This window comes from Schistocerca americana, chromosome 10 (assembly GCF_021461395.2).
Source record: "Schistocerca americana isolate TAMUIC-IGC-003095 chromosome 10, iqSchAmer2.1, whole genome shotgun sequence".
NCBI lineage: Eukaryota > Metazoa > Arthropoda > Insecta > Orthoptera > Acrididae > Schistocerca > Schistocerca americana.
Window position 1 is genome coordinate 192761049 of NC_060128.1, and position 22723 is coordinate 192783771.

At 40.5% G+C, this 22723-nt stretch overlaps 1 protein-coding gene across 1 annotated transcript in view; it reads right to left on the reverse strand.

The window, feature by feature from the left end:
* The window catches only part of LOC124552382, a 229359-nt gene that overhangs the window by 50748 nt on the left and 155888 nt on the right, over nt 1–22723 (reverse strand). The window contains exons 10-14 of the mRNA XM_047126645.1: nt 20547–20807; nt 17957–18333; nt 12606–12916; nt 9584–9777; nt 3376–3672 (exon numbers count right to left, since the gene is read on the reverse strand). Of these exons, the coding sequence (XP_046982601.1) occupies nt 3376–3672; nt 9584–9777; nt 12606–12916; nt 17957–18333; nt 20547–20807 (1440 nt within the window). The remainder of the gene's footprint in view (nt 1–3375; nt 3673–9583; nt 9778–12605; nt 12917–17956; nt 18334–20546; nt 20808–22723) is intronic.

Genomic DNA, 22723 nt, shown 5'->3' on the forward strand with positions numbered 1-22723 from the left:
ACGTATCTTTGAAGCACCAGTACATGACAGCTAAGATTTTTGGTGTTCAGTTAATTAAAGATTGAAATGCAACATAACACACAGGCATGAAAAACACACTGAAGTATTGTATCTGCTCCAGAGGGCCAATTAAAATAAATACTGATATGCACTCTTAAGTCATATGATCTTGGTTATGTCTGTCTTCCTAGTGTTCATCTTCTTTTCATGATTTAGCAAATTCATTTTTGTCCTCAGAGTCTTTCACAGTGGCATGCTTCAATAAAATAATATTGTTATGATTACTTCAAATTGCCCAGATCCCAAGTTTTGTTACACAGATAACCAGTTTCAGCCAGTTCCGTGGTCATCTTCAGATCAATAATCACAGAACTTGCAACATGTCAGACACTATATGGAGTGCTAAGCACTCTCGCATAGGCAAAAAAATTGGGCACAATCCCATGTGGGCACAATCCCACGTGCACGATGATCTTACGCATTCTTAGATAACAGCCGTAAGCAACGTAACACGCCATCCTGCATGGCATGGGAACCAGAGAGTTGTCCTTCTGACGGAAACAGGCAATGAATGTGTGCTTCAAATGCTCAAATTCAGACTCTAGATGGTCGTTATCAGAAATCTCTTTGCTCTGTGTACTAAAGTGTCTGGGGCCACTTCCTTCTTTACAATGTGGTGAGAACTTGGCATTCAAGTATCGGTAAGCTTGCATATATATTCTGTATGTCTAATGTATTCCGCTCAGATAAAACCTCCAAGAACAGAAGCTTCCCATCCCTCTGCATCTTGACAGTAAATTTAATGTCAGGTTGGATACCATCCAAGTGGTCGACAAACTGCTGCAGTACATTTTCACCGTGAAGCCATGTCAGGAAGGTGTTGCCAACGTATCCTAGCCCTGCAGAGTTCAGGTCTTACTCCTGAAAGTGCTCCCTGAAGCTCAGAGACAATTGAGATCCCACATCTATGCTATCCATCATCTCATAATATTAGTTGCAGTACAGTAATTGGGTTATTGTTAAAGCATGGTGGAACACCTTGACAATCTCAGGTGGAAACTGTTGGTCCAAAAGATCAAGCATGTTTTGTACCGGCACCCTTGTAAAATGTGACAATGTCCACACTAACCGTTATGTTGTTTTGGCCTGTCTTTATTTTCTTGAGGGTCTCAACTTGAGACTGCAAGTTAACAATTTGATGTTTGCAGTATCCCAATTTGTGTGCTAATAACAATTCCAGATATTTTTCCAATCTGTAGGCATTAATTTCTTCACCACTACTTCTCGCAATCCAACACAGACCATCATCAAGAAGACAAGGAAGTTAATAAAGGACTCTGGTATGCAGAGCTGCAAGGAGCTGCCCAACTTACCTTCCACGCATGGGTCACTTTAGCCCACTCTGTAAGGTTCCTGAAAATGCTACTGCACCTATACAAGCAGGAAACAATGCCAGTTCCGGCAGTTGGTGATTTTTAACTCCCGATGATGATGGCAGAGACCGCTATCGAGAGCTCGAGTGTTTGAATCTAAGTGACACGGCTTGTGAACTGAGAAGGTATTTTTGAAATTCATTTTTACTTGAACCTCATGGACTGATATCCTTATAAATATCTACATCATCTGCAAACAGTCTGAGATTACTATCAATATTGTCAGTTTATTAAAAAACACCACGAACAGCAACAGCCCCAACCCATTTTCCTGGGCACACCGGAAGTAACTTCTATCTCTGTCAATGACACTATATCCCAGATGGGACCCTTGCTGTTCATGTTGTATATTAATCACCTTGCAGATAATATTAATAGTAACCTTAGACTTTTCGCAGATGATGCTGTTATCTGTGATGATGTACTGTGTGAAAGAAGCTGCATACATATTCAGTCAGATATTGATAAGGTTTCAAACTGGTGCAAAGACTGCCAACTTGCTTTAAGTGTTCACAAATGTAAAATTACACACTTCACAAAAAGAAAAAAAAACTTCGTATGTTGTGATTACCATATCAATGAGACGTTGTTGGAATTTGCCAACTCATACAAATATCTGTGTGTAGCTCTGTACAGATATGAAATGGAATATCACTTAGGCTCAGTTGTTGGTAAAGCAGATGGTAGAGTTCGGTTTATTGGCAGAATACTGGGGAAGAGCAATCACTCTTCAAAGGAGGTTGCCCGCAAATCACTCGTGCAACCGTTTCTAGAATATTGCTCAAATGTGTGGGACTCGTACCAAATAGGACTGTATACAGAGAAGGGCAACATGAATGCTCACAGGTTTGTTTGATCTGTGGGAGAGTGTCACAGATACTGAAGGAACTGAACTGGAAGACTCTTCAAGACAGATGTAAACTATCCCGAGAACACTTATTAATAAAGTTTCAAGAACTGGTGTTAAACTATGACTCCTGGAATATACTGCACCCCCTACATTTCATGTAGGGATTGTGAGGGTAAAATTAGAGTAATTACTGCATGCACAGAGACAATCAAACATTCTTCCTGCACCTCATACATGAACGGAAAGGAACTCGAGTAACTGTTACAATGGGAAATACCCCCTGCCATGAACCTCATGGTGGTTTGCAGAGTATAGATGTAAATGTATCTCAGTGTACATGCCGCGTCAATTCAGGATAAAACTGCAAGCTTTTGACCACTACCTCCATGCTCGTCGTCAGGGCTAAAATTGACTGTCGTGAACTGGCGAGGCTCCCACTTTTATATGCAAGGGACGGCTTCTGATTGGCTGGAATACGTCATAGCAACAGCGATATGGTGCATAGTGAAGTGGTGCCCTCCACAGATGTAGTTTCTATCCCGCATTGCGGGCAGCGCCATCCCTTGAATCGGGAGGAAAAGTGTGGGAAGTTTTCCTCTGCGATTTTTCTTTATCCAGTGCACTCTTCCAGGTGTTGCCAAGTGCATAACCATTGTCTCTGTTAATGTTGTTATCGCTAAGTCTAATTTCGACTGCTTCCCGGATCACAGTGTCCCAGTAATTCTATTCGTGGGCTATTACTCTCGTTTCTTCAAATAATATCTTATGCTTGTTAAGCAGGCTATGCTCAGCCACCACTGATTTTTCCAAATACCTGTATTTCAGGTGGCGCTGGTGCTCGATGCAGCGGTTGGCAACGGTTCTTACCGACTGGCCCACCTAATTCTTGCCGTATTTGCTAGGAATACTATACATTCCCGCTACCCTTAAGCTAAGACTATCTCGCATACAGACTTATACCCGCATAGCTACAGCTTCCATCATCCATTTTAAACAATACCTCATACGGTCACACTTTCGAGAGCACCACTTACGACAACATGTCGGAAACTATCTGTCTTGCAGAACAGTGTGACGAGACATCTGGATTACCTGGCAGAGCCGCTGCTGGTGCTGCAACGCGGCAGATGGAGAGTTAGGGGGCGTCGGCAGGCTCAGCCGGAAGCTGACAGTCTTGCGGCCGCTGTTGCTGCCGGACGAGGATCGGCCCGAGGAGGATGCCGAGCCGCCCGAGCAGTCGCAGCTGCCGCCACTCCCGCGGGGAGCTCCGGCCGCTCCCACCCCCACGCCACCTTGCAGGTGCCTGTGCTCCGGGGTGTTGTGCGGCGCCCCTCCGTTGCAGACGTCGGCCATCACATTGCTGCGCTGTCCGCACAGGAACTTGCTCACCTGTACGAGATACACAACTCTTTGTTTAAATCTATTCTTGGAGACAGAGGAAGGGAAGGATGCAGCAGGGGAGGGGGAGGGGGGAGGGAGAGAGGGGGGATGGAGACGGGGGGAGGGAGAGGGGGGAGGGAGAGGGGGGAGGGAGGGGGGGGAGGGAGAGAGGGGGGAGGGAGAGAGGGGAGAAGGAAGGGTGGAGGGAGTGGAGGGGACAAATATTTAGGGAGTTTGCACGAAGAAAGTGATGGTAGAGAACCCGACCAGAAAAAATATATCTTGACTGCTAACAATTGCACGACATTATTGTTCTGCATAATCTAGTGAACTTTCAGCAATATACAGAATATAGTTAGTTTAGAGAGTTCTGGGACTCAATTTCTGCACAATAAACGAGTGGTGCTATTAAATGAATGAGTATGGAATCATGTAGACTGAAGTTTGCTGTACCAATCTTTTTCTTAATCGTGGTTGGCTAGAACGTTTTCAGAAATTGAAATTTGCTGTGGCGCACCTTTATTCTGTGTCACCACTGCCGACAGCCCCGAATTATATTTTGTCTCAGCAAACCTAATTCTTTTCCAAACACAAATCAGCTATTAGTGGTCGCATTTTGAGGATGTCGAAATGATTCTGCAGACTGTGACAGTGATTTTGAACAGAATTCCAGTAGAAGCTTTTGCCCATGTGTGCTGAAGTGTGACATGTGGGCAGGAAACATTGACAAAGCCTTCTAATCTATTGAACATAGAGAGAGAGAGAGAGAGAGAGAGAGAGAGAGAGAGAGAGAGAATTAGAAAAAGTTTTGTAAATTAATTTAACTGTTTGGGATGTTCTTCAGCTGTTTACTTGTGAATCTGGTATTGGAACTTGCGCTGTGTACTTTTCTTGCTCAGAAAGCTCCAATATCAAATTTATTTTAGTCTGTGACTGCTATGCTACTCTGTGCTGATCATTGTATGTCTCTATATGACTGTCCAGAGATTCTACTCCACCGTTTGAAAAATTGGTTTATTGTACTCTTGCAAAGTGCGTGTGTGGGTTTCATGTAAAGAGAATTTCGGACACTAGAGAAACGGCGACACCCAACTGAGAACAGATGCCTACAGCTTAGTGCATGACATGTGTATGAAGGAAACTGCACACAACAAACATGTATGGAAAGAATATGTAAAATAAGGGAAACTGAATAAGGGTCTTAGTCCAAAGGCCTCATTAACACTCGGTCATCTGAAGGAGCCAGGATTTCACATTGCCTAACAGTCAAGTTTTGTATAGTTTTGAAATCCTCTGATCGAAGGCAAATTCTCACTTCATCTAACTATTACAAATTGTCATAAAAAATTAGGTTTTTCTAATGCAACTGTGTTGAAAGAGTGGTTACTTAGCAACAAATTACCACATCGACATTGCTTTGTCGAAGGCTGTCACCGACGAAGGAAAACTTCTGTGTAATGTTGTCTATGTGGGCACAACGGCCAGCCAGTGGCCAAGATATCCATGCTGAATTATTTTTATTCCATTTTTACTATTATTTACATGGGCAAATAGTGAATACTGATAACAACAAGGCATTTGGAAGGGTTCAGTCAGTTTTACCTCAAAGCAAAAAATGGAATTTACAGTCTCTCAGGTCTTTCAGTACAACTGTTAAATATCTATGATGCACAGTATTTGATCTGACCGAGAGTAATAATCTTACATGTAATTTTAATAAGGAGACCAGAATGGCTGGAAAGGGGTGGACTGCTTACTTCCAGGAAAGGTTTCAGAAACTGAGGTTTGGTGGTCAAGTGCCCAGAATATGCAAAGTTGGTCCACAAACGGAGTGTGGCTATATGTGAGTACAAAAGTGGCTATTAGAACGAAAACTGCATCTAAACATTTTTGAATCATTTTCAGTTTTCTCGGCAGTAATTATGAATTTTTCTTGAACAAACAAATAATACTTATATTACGTAATTAATTTTTCACTCTCAACATTGTAATTCATAATGTAAGTGAATCCCTTTGCCTCTTAATACATTTTTTCAAAGTTAAAACTGGTCTTCTCGATTTATTTAGACCTTTGTATCTACGTGGCCTTCAAGCCCCACCGCATCGGGCACAATGGAGACTCGGGTATTTTTCTCATTACTGATTATTTGGGTGCTGCCCTTCCATCCAACAAGAACGTGACAAAATCAGGCAGATAGGAGGATAATCTGACTGTACGCCCTGTGATTTTGGAGTACCTAGATGAACTAAAACAAATAAATAAAATTGTCAAGCCTTAGGGTGGCTGTCGCACCCACCCTTCCCCTACAATACTTGCTCCACAACAGGATTCTTTGTCTCCAGGACGGCGTGCTTTGCATCCCCTTTTGCTAATCTTCTTATCATTCCTCCTACTCGCTTCTATCATGCTCCCAGGTACTTGAAACTTTCTGCTTTCTTTAGCACTTTCCCTCTAATACTACACAATAGTAGAAAAAAGGTTCTGTGTTTTCTCCATAGTAGCTGTCACTTAACCCACTTCTGGAGGCGAGGCCTCCAATGCACAGCCGTGTGGTGGCACTCAAGGTAGCTACTTCGAATCCTGATGCAGGTAAAAACTGTTCATCACTAATATTTAGTCAGCAAGGATATTTAGAGATTTCCAATTTCCTGCCTGATGCCTGTCAGAAAAAGTCTTCGAGTTTTAGACCTTTGCACTAGAATATAATGTTCCGTGCTTGTCCACTATGACATGTCTCTTATCATTTCATTTTACATGATTAATGCTAATAAACAAATGCTGTGATGATAGTCGGCAAATTAGATTTTCTCAGTAGTTCGTGTAGGTTAAATTTTGACAAAGTGATTTATTAGTTATCATCATCAAGAGATTAGTTGTTCTTTTCCCATTTTCTTTATGTTCTTCATTACAGTATTGATGAGTGTGATGAGTATTGGCAAATGCTTATTACACCCCCCCTCCCCCCAATCAAAACCACTCTGACTTTCCACCCGTGAGTACGAAGCTCTAACACTTTTGTTAAGCAGTCCCATATTTTATACCTCAGCGTCTTGTCATATACCTTCCCCTAATCTAGGAGCACTATTGTTAAGTATTTTCCTTTCTCCCAATAATTTTTTCTTCTTCTTCTTCTTTCGATTTCGGCCATCTTTGGACCACGTTCAACAATTCACTTGCCCGGCTTTTTGATCTTTTTTTCTCTCTTCCCAATATTTCCTCATCATTTTCGAGTGGTTCCTCCTCCGCTCTTCCGACCATTTCCTGTTATTATTCTTTAGTTTCGTTTCTTCTGGAAAACACTTAATTTCGTTCACTATTTGTCTAAACTTTTCCCTGTCCCTGATTGACTCACGGGTGACATTAAAATAGGCCAAATCCTTTTTCACCATCTGTATCCATTTATTGTTGGTTTTTTCGTTCCTGTTACTATGTTCAAACACTTTTCTTGTTAGTCTGTTTCCATCCATCCTCGACAGGTGACCATAAAACGTTAGTCTGCGTTTACGCATTGCCTCACTCACTTTCTCAATAGTTTTGTATATTTCCTTATTACTCTTTAGCTTGTACTCTTCTCCAATCTTTCTCGGTCCTAATATTTTTCTCAAAATTTTCCTTTCTTTCTTTTCCATGTTTTCTATTTCCCCCTTTTTGTTAAGAGTTAGGCACTCCGATGCATACAGGCATTCTGGTCTAATGACAGTTTTATAATGTCTTAATTTAGCTTGAATCGAAATGTTTTTTTTGTTATATATGTCTTTGGTTTTTTGAAAAGCAAATTCCATTTTCCTTGCTCTCGCCTGGTTTGCACTCTTGTCTAAACCATTCACTTGAATTATTTCACCTAAATACTTAAATTTTTCTACTCTCTTAATATTGCCGTATTTAGTAATAAGATTTTTCTTGTTATTTCTATGATTAGACATATACACGGTTTTTTCAAATGAAATCTGCAGTCCAGCTCTGGCCGAAACTTCTTGTAGTTTCTCCAGGTAGTTCTGAGCTATTTCTTCGTTTTCTGTAACTATTGCCAGATCGTCTGCAAAAGCTAAACAGTCCACTTCTATTTTTTCTTTTTTTGTTCCAATTCTGATGTCATTCTTGGTGCCTTTTAGTTCTTCTTTCCATATTCTCAATATCTTTTCCAGTACGCAGTTGAAGAGGATTGGGGATAAACCATCACCTTGTCTAACACCTGTTTTAATTTCGAACTTCCTTGAAATTTCACCCATAAATTTAACTTTGGCCTTACTGTTTGTTAGCGTCTGTTTGATAATTTGAATTGTTTTCTTATCGACCCCAAATTCTTCCAATACTTTCAGTAATGTTTCTCTATCTACCGAGTCGTATGCTTTTTTGAAATCTACAAATACTATTGCAAATCTCTGGCCTCTTGAGATTCTGTAACGAATTAGTGTTTTCAGGTTAAATATTTGTTCAACACAGGATCTACCTTGTCTAAAACCTGCTTGATATTCACCTATTTTTTTATCCAGAACTGGCTCCACGATTTGAAGTAATTTCCTTTACAAAATTTTGTATCCTACTGGTAGTAGCGAGATCCCTCTATAATTATTAACATTCATCTTATCCCCCTTTTTGTGTAGTGGGTGTATCAGGGCACACTGCCAGTCTTCAGGAATTCTTTCTTCGTCCCAGATCTTCTTAAACATATGTTCCAAAACTTGTGGGAGGTTGGTATCCATTATTTTTAGGATTTCTGGTACTATGGAGTCTTCACCTGGGGCTTTATTGTTTTTTAGACTGTGTATTATGTGTTTTATTTCTTCAGCGTCTGGAGGTTTTGACTCGGTATTAGTATTTCGGTGGTTTTCAAAACTCATTTTATCTTTGGGTGGTTCACAATTTAGTAGATTCTCGAAATATTTTGCTAATATTTCACAATTAGTCTTGTTTGTCAAACCTAGCTTGTTCTCTTCATCTTTAAAACATAAATTTGGGGATTGGTATTTGGTTAGCTGTTTTCTAAAAGTTTTGTAGAAATATCTAGAATTATTTCTTTTAAAGTCTTCCTCAATCTGTTCTAGGTTATCCTGAAATTGTCTTCTTTTTTTATTACGGAAAAGCTTGGCTGTTTCTCTTCTCTGGATTTTAAAATTGTCAAGATCTTGAGGATCTTTTGTGGAGTTCCATTTCTGCCACAATTTCTGTCTCTTCTCCAGGTTCTCATCACATTCATTGTCCCACCATGGATGTCTTCTTACTCTTTTCACGAGACAATTTTCTTTTGCTATTTCAACTATTTCGTTTTTGATCTCCTCCCATCCCGCTTCCTTATTTATTGTGGATATGTCATCGCTATCTTTGTGCAATGCTCTTTGAAACCGTTGTTTAATTTCTTCATTTTTTAAAGTTTCTGTGTTATATTTTGGAATTTTGTAAAAGGTTTTCTTCTCTTTTCGAAATGGGAGTGGTCTGAATTTAATCGTAGTCAAATAGTGGTCTGAATCAACATCAAGGCTTTTCAGCACTTTAGTGTTTTGAATTTCTTCTTGACAATGAAGTGAGATAATTTTTTATTGTTTCTCACAGTGGAAAAATATTGTCAACTGTGCCTTGTTATCCCTAGAACCATACTGCTGTTCTTCAAATTGTGTTTCTAACATAGCTCTCATTCTCTTTCCCTAGATGATTAGGCAGTATCGTAAAGTATACAAAATGTAGCTTTCGTAATTGTGAACAACATTCTAGAGCTGTGCCAATGAAATGAAAAATGGCATGTGGTACACCAAACCATACCGTACTTCTGTATACAAACAATATGCTGTGGAACAGCTACTGAGTGCATTAAAACAATCTACAATAGCACCCCACACATTGCACAAATGTAAGCAAATGCGAGACAGGAAGAAACATCGCATCTCAAGCTGGTTGCTCCCTGGCCCTCCACAAGGCACACACCTGCATCCTCAGCCTCTTCATGTCGTCGTCTCCCCAGCCCTCGAGATTCTCTGCCGACCCGAGCACCGACGACAGGCCGCTCACATTCAGCAGGCCGTCGAGGCCCAGAACGGCGTCTGCCGCCGCACTGCGGGGGAGGGGCGGCGTGGGCGGCCGCGGCTCCTCGTAGCTCGAATCTGTGCCGGCGTCCACTCCTGTGGACAGAGTGCCAGTGTGTGTTGGTATAACAACAAAACAACACTAGACTGCTTACTGATAGACATTTTGCCACTGGCTGCCTGTTATCTGGGAACCAAATGTGAGTAAATAATGGAATCTCATAAAAACTGAAAATGAAAGAATAAAAGCAGTTTCTAGCTTTCTAAAATACCTAGTAAGTAACAGGACTGTTCCTTTCGCCTTCTGGAAATAAATATCCTGATAGTTGTTCCAAAGAGTATTTTTAACTTACCTATAATGAACTATTGGGTCGGTGCATAAGTTCATAGCATTTTTCCGTAACTTTAAAACATCACAGATACATAAAATGGAGACTTCAGTCATCAAAAATATATTCTCCTTCACTCTTTACAACAATCTGTCAGCGCTGCGGTAACTTTTCGATCTCACAACTGCAGAAATCATGTGATTTTGAGGTGAAAAACTCACTGAGCCCTGTTCGGAGCACATTTTCATCCGCAAAAGAAGTTCCTTGAAAGTTGTTCGATAGAGGGAGAAGAAGGTGAATATCTGAGGGCACGAGACCAGGTGAATAAAGTGGGTGTGGAATGACTTCCCAACCCAATTCCTGTAAAATGTTTTTTGTAACTAGTAGAATGTGGGCGGGCATTACTGTGGAGTAGCATCACTTCAAGCCGTCTTGCTGGTCACTGTTCTTGGATTGCACTTCTAAGGTTCAAATGGCACTGAGCACTATGGGACTTAACATCTGAGGCCATCAGTCCCCTAGAACTTTTAGAACTACTTAAACCTAACTAACCTAAGAACATCACACACATCCATGCCCGAGGCAGGATTCGAACCTGCGACTGTAGCAGCAGCGCGGTTCCGGACTGAAGTGCCAAAAACCGCTCGGCTTGTTCAGAAGGCAATTGATGACGAGCAAGCAGAGATGCACATCTTGCCACCTCGTTTTTTTTGTGATTTTGGCTTAGAGCACGTGGTACCCACACATCCAATTTTTTAACCTTCCCCGTTGCATGCAAATGTCACACAATGGTGGAATTACCACAGTTTATCATATTTGGCAGTTCTTGAGTACACACACATGGATAATTGTGAATTAATGTGTTTATACCATCTTCTTCAAACTCTGAAGGTCTTCCTGAACAAGGAGAGTCTCTAATGCCAAAATGATCCTCCTTAAAATGATTGATTTCCTTGCCATGCTCTGTCCAATGGCATTATCACCTTATATGGTGCAAATGTTTCTGGCTGTCCTCACTTCTATCGTCCCTTTACTGAACTCAAACAGAAGAATATGTCAGAAATGTTCCAATTTCTCCACTTGACTCTCATTTTCTAGTATCCACAGCTTCATTCATTATCTCCAAATGACAATATGTAAACTCAAATAGTAACACAGTGAACTAAAAGTAATAAATGATAAATGAAAAATAAATCCATAGCAGTCGGAATACCAACGTGCAAAACAAAAATGCTATTAAGTTATGCACCAACCTAATAAAATCAGCATACACTTTGCTGTATTCAGCATTGTGACATTTCAGTACATATCAGTAGAATGTAAGATCAGCATTCAATGGTTCATCAAATTAACGATCAACAGAGATGGGGCACAGCTTTGAATTCCTTCTTGGAGAGTTACTAAAACACTATGTCATTCTGTATATCAAAGTGAGAACTAATTCATCCTGCTAATCGCGAGGAACGAACAGGGCAATGCAGAATCAGAGCTCTGACGCAACATGATAGTTTTGAAAGAGGGAGAGCGTGTGGAGGGAGACTGAGGGAAGGAGGGAGGGAGAAGGGGGAACAGGGGGGGGGGGGGGAGAACAGGAGGGGGGGAGAACAGGAGGGGGGGAAGGGGGGAGACAGAATGAATGAATTTGTGTCCTTCTTGGAAGACCATGTCAGTTACTACCAGAAATTATTGACAGAAATCATGAGAACTTTAAATCAGGATAGCTGCCAGAAGATTTTATCCCCCCTCCTTTGGATAGCATCAAACTGATTGAGATATCACCAATTTCAGTGCTAATTCTCCTCAACTTTAGAACTCATTTTACTACCTTTTTTCTCTGCACCCCTTTTGAAATACAGTAGATTACATGTTCTATTGTATTATCAAGCTAAACCTACTGTAGAATAAATACGAATATCTTACCCTGACTGAAATGCTTGGATTTTTTTAGGTTAATTACCTTCTGCAATACCATTTTCTTGTCTCATTCACCCACATCAAAAGAGCTGGAATGATATCTGCCGTTCGTCATCCAGTACGTCCTTAACTTTGAGAGGTATTGTTTTACAGTCAATAACAACCATTTCTATACAAATAGAATTTTTATCCAGTTTCTTGTCTGTTACTTACTTACAATCTCTTCCTTTCATTCCCCTTTCCATTTTCTCCTCCTCCTCTCTCTCTCTCTCTCTCTCTCTCTCTCTCTCTCTCTCTTTGCACACGTAGGGACTATCTTTACTACTTACATGTTTTATGACATTAATGATTTTTATGATACAGAGGGCACAACAACAATTAATACTACTGTAAATTAAATAACTTAACATTTCCACCTAGAAATCAGAAAAGCTCTCGCATTTGCTCACAGAGCAAGTAAATTAATAATTGACAAGTATTTATGTATTAATACACAAAAAATGTGAACAACTGATCACTTAAAAGAAGACTGGGTGAGACAACTAGTTTGAATAAACACTAACACATCCTCACAAATAATTAAAAAAGCAATTATTTCTGTCTTATTTATTAAGGCACTTCTAGTTTCTTACTACAACTTGAAGCTACGATATCACAATTCAGTTACATCTCTTTCCCTACCTTCATCAAAATCTTCTTCATCATCACAGAGGTCTTTATCCGGGTCCAGAGGTGGCGGTGGCGGCTTCCGCAGGTGGTGGTGGCGATGGTGACGGTGGCGGTGGTGGCGGCCGGTGCCGTCTTCCTTCTGCTGCTGGCGCAGGATGCCACGCTTGCTCAGTGCGGGCGGTGACACCTTGCCCTCCGCCTTCTTCTTGTGTTGCTGCAGCTGCTGCTGGACCGAGCACTCACTCTCGTAGCGGTACACCAGCAGGGGGTTCGAGTCACTCAGCAGTGTCGAGGAGCCGCGGAATCCCGATGACGGGTGGGAACTGTGAGGAGAGATACGACATCGGTAACCACTCAAAACTGATCTGTATAAATTACAAGTTTGTTGGCACGTTGGAGTACCAGTTCGTCGACACTGGGTGTCAGATGTTACAACAAAACACTTTTCCTCCCTCGAGTTTTCTGGCTTTTTCTAGTTTGAAATTTCAGATATCCCTGAAACAATTTATGTTGTAAGTAAGAGCTTTGCGTTACCACATCATATACTAGTCATTATTCCAAGTTCAACTACTATTCACAATTTTACCAATAGCTGCCACCCATCTTGTTACTGTCATAAGCCAGCATTCGCTATCACTGTGTGATAGCCTTAAGTATATATATAAATGCCCCCACCCAAATGAACCATGGACCTTGCTGTTGGTAGGGAGGCTTGCGTGCCTCAGGGATACAGATGGCCGTACCGTAGGTGCAACCACAATGGAGGGGTATCTGTTGAGAGGCCAGACAAATGTGTGGTTCCTGAAGAGGGGCAGCAGCCTTTTCAGTAGTTGCAGGGGCAACAGTCTGGATGATTGACTGATATGGTCTTTTAACATTAACCAAAACGGCCTTGCTGTGCTGGTACTGCAAACGGCTGAAAGCAAGAGGAAAATACAGCCTTAATTTTTCCCGAAAGCATGCAGCTTTACTGCATGGTTAAATGATGATGGCGTCCTCTTGGGTAAAATATTCCGGAGGTAAAATAGTCCCCCATCCAGATCTCCAGACGGGGATTACTCAGGAGGACATAGTTATCAGCAGAAACTAAACTGGCGTTCTGCGGATCGGAGCGTGGAATGTCAGATCCCTTAATGGGGCAGCTAGGTTAGAAAATTTAAAAAGAGAAATGCATAGATTAAAGTCAGATATAGCGGGAATTAGTGAAGTTCGGTGGCATGAGGAACAAGACTTCTGGTTAGGTGAATACAGGGTTATAAATACAAAATCAAATAGGGGTAACACAGGAGTAGGTTCAATAATCAATAAGGAAATAGTCTCGCGGGTAAGCTACTACGAACAGCTCAGTGAACGTATTATTGTAGCCAAGATAGATACGAAGACCACACCTACAACAGTAGTACAAGTTTATATGCCAACTAGCTCCGCAGATGAAGAGATTGAAAAAATTTAGAATGAGATAAAAGAAATTATTGATAGTGAAGAGGGATGAAAATTTAATGGTCATTAGGGACTGGAATTCAATAGTAGGAAAAGGAAGAGAAGGAAAAGAAGTAGCTGAATATGGACTGGGGGTAAGGGAAAGAGGAATGCACCTGGTAGAATTTTGCACAGAGCATTGTTTAATCATAGCTAACACTTGATTTAAAAATCATGAAAGAATGTTGGATCGTGGAAGAGGTCTGGAGACACTGGAAGATTTCAGATAGAGTATAAAATGGTAAGGCAGAGTTTTATGAATCAGATTTTAAATTGTAAGACATTTCCAGGGGCAGATGTGGACTCTGACCACAATCTGTTGGTTATGAAGTGTAGATTTAAAATTGAAGAGACTGCAAAAAGGTGGGAATTTAAGGAGATAGGTCTGGATAAACTGACAGAACCAGAGGTTGTGGAGTGTTTCAGGGAGAGCATTAGGGAACGAATGACAAGAATGGGGAAAGGAAATACAGTAGAAGACGAATGGGGAGCTTTGAGAGATGAAATAGTGAAAGCAGCAGAGGATCAAGTAGGTAAAAAGACGAGGACTAGTAGAAATCCTTGGGTAACAGTAGAGATACTGAATTTAATTGATGAAAGGAGAAAATGTAAAAATGCAGTAAACAAAGCAGGCAAAAAGGAATAAAAACGTCTCAAAAATGTAATCGACAGGAAGTGCAAAAAGCCCAAGCAGAGATGGCTGGAGGACAGGTGTAGAGGCTTGTATCACTAGGGGTAACCTGCCTACTGGAAAATTAAAGAGATCTATGGAGAAAAGAGAACCACTTGTATGAATATCGAGAGCTCAGGTGGAAAACCAGTTATAAAAAAAGAAGGGAAAGCAGAAAGGTGGAAAGAGTATACAGAAGGTCTATACAAGGGCGATGTACTTCAGGGCAATATTATGGACGTAGATGAAAATGAAATGGAAAATATGATACTGCGTGAAGAGTCTGAAAGAGCCCTGAAAGACATAAGTTGAAACAAGGCCACGGGAGTAGTCAACATTCCATTAGAGCTACTGAAAGCCTTGGGAGAGCCAGCCAGCCATGACAAAACTCTACCATCTGGTAAGCAAGATGTACGAGACAGACGAAAATACCCTCAGACTTCAAGAAGAATATAATAATTCCAATCCCAAAGAGAACAGGTGTTGACAGGTGTGAAAATTACCGAACTATCGGTTTAGTAAGCCACAGCTGCAAAATACTAACACGAATTCTTTAGAGACGAATGGAAAAAACTGGCAGCAGTTGATCTCGGGGAAGAACAGTTTGGATTCTGTAGAAATGTTGGAGCATGTGAGGATAAACTGACCCTGTGACTTATCAGTGTTAGAGGAATATAGCACTAAAATATAAATGTGTAACTGAGTATGTAATTTGTGTGTCCATAACTTCTCACAAAATACATAAGCAAGCTCATGTTCGTGTAAACTTTTGGCATATTACTTCACGCCAGCAAATATAACAATGTCCAACATCAAATGTATGTTTGTGCATCACCATGTGCATGTCATGCACAGTATTGATTCAGAGGACAATAAATAAATAAATAAATATCTTAGATCACAGATTAAGGAAAGGCAAACCTATATTTCTAGCTATTGTAGACTTAGAGGAAATTTTTGAGTGTGTTAACTGGCATACACTCTTTCAAATTCTACAGGTGAGAGAGGTAAATTACAAGGAGCAAAAGGCTATTTACAATTCGTACAGAAACCAGATGGCAGTTATAACAGTTGAGGGCATGAAAGGAAAGCAGTGGTTGGGAGTAGAGTGAGACGGGGTTGTAGCCAATCCCCGATGTAATTCAATCTACAAATTGAACAAGCAGAAAAATTTGGAGAAGAAATAAAAACTTTCAGGTTTGCCAATGACATTTAAATATGGCAACACAGCAAAGGACCTGGGAGAGCAGTTGAATGGAATGGATAGTGTCTTGAGAGGAGGATATAAAATGAACATCAATGAAAGCAAAACGAGGATAATGGAATGTAGTTGAATTAAATCAGGTGATGCTGAGGGAATTAGATCAGGAAATAAGACACTTAAAAGTAGTAGATGGGTTTTGTTATTTGGGAAAGCAAAATAACTGAGGATCGTCGAAGTAGAGAGGATATAAAATGTAGACTGCCTATGGCAAGAAAAGCGTTTCTGCAGAAGAGAAGTTTGTTAACATCGAGTATAGGTTTAAGTGTCAGAAAGTCTTTTAGAGAAGTATTTGTATGGAGTGTAGCCATGTATGGAAGAGAAACATCAACCATAAATAGTTTAGACAAGAAGAGAATAGAAGCTCTCGAAATGTGGTGCTACAGAAGAATGCTGAAGATTAAATGGGTAGATCATGTAACTAATGAGGAGGTACTGAGTAGAATTGGGAAGAAGAGGAATTTGTGGCACAACTTGACTAAAATAAGGGACTGGTTGGTAGGACATGTTCTGAGGCATCAAGGGATCACCAATTTAGTATTGGAGGGAAGCGTGGAGGGTAAAAATCATAGAGGGAGACCAAGAGATGAATACACTAAGCAGATTCAGAAGGATGTAGGTTGCAGTAGGTACTTGGAGATGAAGAAGCTTGCACAGGATAGGGTAGCATGGAGGGCTACAAACCAGTTTCTGGGGTGAAGACCACAAAGACAACAACAAGAGCAACAACATACCCCATCTGAAATCACTGTATGGTCATAGCTGACTTCAAGAATGACAATGTGAGAAAGTCTGCACAAGACCACTTTTCATGGAAATTAGGAAAAAAGAACCAAAACATTAATATTAAATACGGATCTACAAAATGTGTGTTCAAATTAGGAGCTGTATTTATATTTTATAAGCATTTAAGAACTCCACTTTTATTTCTGTGTGAATGACAAAATTCAATGGTATCTGAAATTCTGATGTGCATATACACTTACAATTGTGCATTGCATAAAAGAACCTGGAGAACCCACGGACCACTAACATGATTCCCAAGGAACACAATGGAGGTAGCTGTGACTGATCGTCCTTCCAACAACTCAGTTTTTTTCTATTCACCTTTCCTTATATGACTTGTGCTGTATCTTGCAGATTAAGCGAGTAATAACTTAGAATTCTTTTCCTTTTATGATGACTTTAGAGGAACATGCTTGTCCTTTCGTCCAAGTAATTTGGATGTGCATCTCTCAATGAAAAGAAGGAACTAACTATAAAAACAGATGTCTATGATCCTGATTTCTTTTGTAATAGAAGTATTCACACTCTCGCTCTCTCTCTATGGCAATGGGATAAGACATGTCATCTTCATGGTTGAGAATTATTTGTGAAATACATGAATTGTGGTTGAAACAATATTTATTTCATTGCGATATTTCCAATTTTACGTAATGTGCTACTCACTAACAATGTCCGATAAAAACTATAATAATTAAAAACAAGAGCTATAGGTGTTTATCTGGAGTTGGTGGTATAGTAATTTTAAACAACATTTTACACTGGCCTGCTGTGTATCGAAAGTATGTTAATAGTTTACAAGGAACTAAATATTTGTTCTGAATATGTAGAGAACATCTACATCTACTTTCCCAAAAAATGTCAATTCTAGAGTTATTTGGGCGTGGAACATTCCAGAAACCACCTCGCATCTATCGCACGATCCTTACACCACGACAGACTCACAACCAATTGTTTCCGAAGCAGAATTTTAGGAATGATTTGTAACAAAATTAGTCCAAATATTTCTTTTCATCAAGGAACAGATCAACATACCCTAGAGTGTCTCAGAATTCCACTGAGATTTTACTAACTTATCCAGTAATGCCGTAAACACATTTTCCCTGAGAACTCCTGTTTTCCAGGTTTTTAGCAGATAAGGTACCAACCTGCTACTGTTTCTCCACCAACCTGGAATCCGAAGTGACAGCCTTGTTAGTGTCCGGCTCCTCGAGCAGGCGGCGGTACTCCCGCGGCAGCAGGACGGCAAGCGAGTCACGGTCCCTGACGTGGGAGAAGCCCTTCCTCCTGAGCGCCTCGACGTCGTCACACGACAGCGGCCGCGGCCGCCTCTTGCCGCCGGTCGTGCCGACGGCGACAGTTGCGGCGGTGTCGACCTTCTGGGGGGCCAGCAGGAAGTCGAGCTCCCTGTGCCGGTGCTTGCGCAGAAACGCCAAGTCGGGCAGCGTGTAGTTGGGGAACAGCACCCACGTGCGCCGCTTGTGTTCTGCCAGCGTCTGCACCGCGCGGCTCAGCGTGCGCGGTGACGGCGGCGTGCCCGCGCCCACCTGTGGGGTGTCGTCACACTCGATGTTGTACCTCTCCGACAGTCTCTCGTCGTCTCGCACGTCTCTGACAGTTTTATCTGACCGACTGGTGTTCGGATGCAGAGAATGCCCAGTCATAGTCAGGGTGTGAGCATCATTAGGGGACATTAAATTACAAGATGCAATTTATGTGGACCCAATGGAGGTTTATTCTGGCTTTGGAGCCGTAAGATTCCGTGCCGAGATTTGCTCCAGAGTTTAGTCGAGATTACAATATCGGAGATGCGACGTAAGAAATGTGGTGAGAGTCAGAGAAGAGATATTACAGTGACTACCAATTCTATGAGAAATTGCACCAGTTTAGTAGGAGGATAATGTGACTTTTGGCCTACACAGGACCAGCACACCAAACTTCTAAGATTCATCTATTAATATCTGATAAAGTATCATCCAGACTGAACTTTTATCATGCTGAATACACTCTCAATAGCAATCTTTAAACAACTTATTTCAGATCTCAAGCTTAGAACACTTTTTATTAGCATTAGGATAACAATATTCAGATGACTTACTCAGTGCACCTTCGCCTCCAGCTGAAAGTGCAATGCAAAGTGAAGTGATTCAGTCTGTCTAGTCAGTTGGGCAACAGGGTCAGACGTAACGGTTCGCATTACAGGCCGCACGATCTCCTATGCGCACTGTACAAATCTGTATTTGATTACCACTACTCTGTGTGCGAAGCAGAGAACCGAGTGCCAGTGTGTATTATTTTGTGAATATATTTCTACAATATGTGGATGAGTGACTGCCTCTAACGTTATCCGTGAAATGTGAGACATTTTAGGTGCTTATATTCAAAACATCTTACTAGTTCTCACATCTGTTTGGCAGTGAACTTTTTAGGATTTACGGATTCCTTTCGAAGCGAGCTTTCCTCTGACTTACGTTTTCTCTATTCCGAGTGTATTTACAAGTCATTTGAGAACACCTTTCATTACTTTGTAGTTTTCAATAATACTGATTTTCACTTACATTCCAGCAAATACTTTTCTTTTCTCACTATGGGTGGTAGTAGTGGTCCACAAGCTCTTCACCATGACACCTGAATCAATGTCATAACTAAACCTGTTTATATAAGTTTACAATCACGTGCATGTGCCTGCACTGCTACCATAACATCAGAGGCAAAATAAATACTGCACGACAAGTGCATACAGACATGATCCATTCACTGCGGGCCTCTTAGTCATCACTGATTCAAATTTGACAGTATTTTGTCACACCAATGAGTAAATAATTTCCACATCAAAAGAGTTAATTCTATAAAATTGTGAAATGAAAATATTGTGCACATTTGATAATCGAAAACCTTGCAGACACCTTTTCAGGTACATAAGGATTCTTACACTTCCATGACAATAAACATACTCCATATTGGTGTATGTGGTTAACAACACGGGTGAGTTCAGGATGAATTCAGAGATTCACAACCACAATACTAGAAGTAGAAATTTTGTACACAGGTTATGTATCAGTCCGTAGGTTTCAAAATGGACCTTTATACTTTGGTGCAAAAGTCTAAAGCTGCTTGCCAGCAAACATCAGGTAGGAAATTTAGAATCCCTAAATATTTAACAAAAAAAATAAAGGAACACCTCACTAGCCAGTTCTTCTACAATGTATCTGAATACCTGGACTCAGCAGAATTTACATTCCTAACTAATATTTGTATCAGATACAATCTGATTTTCCCGGTACGTAGATAGCTTATAGTGTAATGTGTTTTGTTTGAGGTATTAGACAATAACAGCGGCTGAGTACTATAGGATGAGGAATAGTGGCCTTTTTTCAAAACAGGTATTTTTCATCTAATACACACATATAAGTACTCTAGAAGTAATTAGTATAATTTTTGAGTACATTAGCACTAGTCATAATTTGTTGTTAGTATACTTCAGAAGTAGCCAGCAGTTGCTTCTTCTGCCTGCATATGTAGAACTTCAGTCATTCCAAACTACTCTTCTTCTTCTTCTTCTTCTTCGCGAAACACAAGTCTGGAGGATATATAGCCAAATGAACAGATCAGTCCCTAAAGGTAAGAAAAGACTGGGAATATGTCCTAGAATACGGTGGGCTGACGACATAAACAGGCAGGAGCAAAACTGAGGCATATAAATGACAACTGTAACACAGGATGAGTCAGGCGGTGGACTACAGTGAAGCAGCGGACTCACATTGCGAGACTGGACGACGCTGGTCTGTGTCGCCCTCTCTTCAAGTGCCCGGCTGCCGTTGTTGTTATCGTGGCAGCGGATGTGGTCGAGGGCGGGCGGGATCTGGACCGGCAGCGACACAGGGACGTACTCCTCCAGCTTGGACACGCTCTCCGAGAGCTGTTCCACCGAGGAGGAGCTCTCCGACTCCTCCGTCTCCTCCCGTATCAGCTCCGGCTGCTGCTGTTGGTGCACGATGCCGTCTTTCACCGGAGGCCCGACCTGCACAAAATGAAGCAATATAGTGTTGTAACACTGGAAGAAAGTATGTACAGAACGGATTTCACACTTATTCACAGAAGCAGTCACAAAAGGCTATACAGGTATATTATATAACAGTTAATATTAGACAGGAGCAGTAAGCAGACGGCAGACTGCGACAGTAAGTAAGCGGACGGCAGGTGGCAACAATATGGATCTAATACCGACGAACAAATTGCACGATTTTATTTTTAAATTTTGGCATTGCAATTTCAGGCATGACAAAATGAATATTTCTTGCTTTAGCATCTATCAGACTTAAAAATATCATATGGCCCATCCATTAGCTGAGTATATGTATTTCAGGCATTTTTTTATGTACAAACATAATCAAAATATCGTATATGGTGACTGACAGCTGTTTAAACGGGTTCAGATGTTATTACAGCAGCTGTTATCAAACAGTCAACGTGTGCAATATTTTAATTTTATTTACAAAAAAATTGCCGGAAACATCACGTGCCCAGCTAACGGAGACAATTCGTGTAAGGACAAGAATTTATGTCTGATAATAAGTCATGGCTGCAAAATACTCACAAATTATTAACAGAAAAATGTAAAATCTAGAAGCCAACATTGAGGAACGTTAATCACAGTTCCAGAATAAATGCAAAAACACAAGAGGCAATACTCATGTTAGAAGATAGGCAGAAGAAATGCAACCTAATTCTATGGCAATTACAGATTTAGTGGAAGTGTTCAACAATGCTGACTGGACTACACTCTTTAAATTTTAAAGGTAGCACAAATAAAATACAGAGAGATAAAGATTATCTACATCTCAGATGCAAAACCATGTTGCAGTTATAGTAGTTATAAAGGCCATTAAAGTGAAGCAGTAGTTGAACAGGGAGTGAGACAGGTTTGTAGCCTATCCACAATATTATTCACTCTATACCTGAGGAAGCAGTAGAGGAAACCAAGGAGAAATCTGAAAAGGAAATTAAAGTTCAAGCAGAAGAAATAAATGCACTGTGGTTTGTTGATCATATTGTAATTTTCTGAGCTATGGCAAAGGACTGGGAAGAACTGTTGAAAGGAATAAACAGTATCACAGAAACAGGTTGTAAAATGAACATCAACAAAAGCAAAATAATGGAGATGGAATACAGTCTAAATAAGGTGATGCTCATGGAATGGAATTACATTAAGAAATGAGATACTGAAAGTATTACACAGATTTTGCTATTTGGACAGTACAGTAAGTGACAATGGATATAAAACAGACTGTAAACAGCAAGAAAATCATTACTGAAAAATAATTTAGTAATACTGAATATAAATTCCTGGAAGTATTTATCTTCAGTGCAGTATTGTACAGGAGTGAAATGTGAAGGATAAGCAGTTCAGTCAAGAAGAGAAGAGAACAGAAGCTTCCAAAATGTGGTGCCAGGAGAAAGTTGAAAATTGAATGGGTAGATCGGATATGTAATGCAGAGGTACTGAACCAAACTGGGGAAAACATTTGTAGCACAATCTGATCAAAAGAACAGATTGGTTGATTGAATCAACTACTTGGGTAACTGAAGGGGCAGGTAAAAATTGCAGAGGTAGCGCAAGTCTTGAAAACAATACCCCGTAAGTATGCACACATATAAGTTCCAAAGCACAGACTACCAAGGCAAGCTGCATCAAACCAGTTTTCAGAATGAAAACCTCAACAATGACATGTCTAAAAAGTTTGATGCTCTAAATAATGAAACTTCTGCTGCATTTCATTTGAAAATACCTGAATGCCACTATGAATCTTTTAAAAAATTTTTGTTTGTCTGGTAACCCCACACAAGAAAAATTAGCAAATTGTTTGACAACACATGAACAGATATTTTCTCACCCCAATAATGATTTTTAGGTTATAAAGCTGCTATGCCTACTCT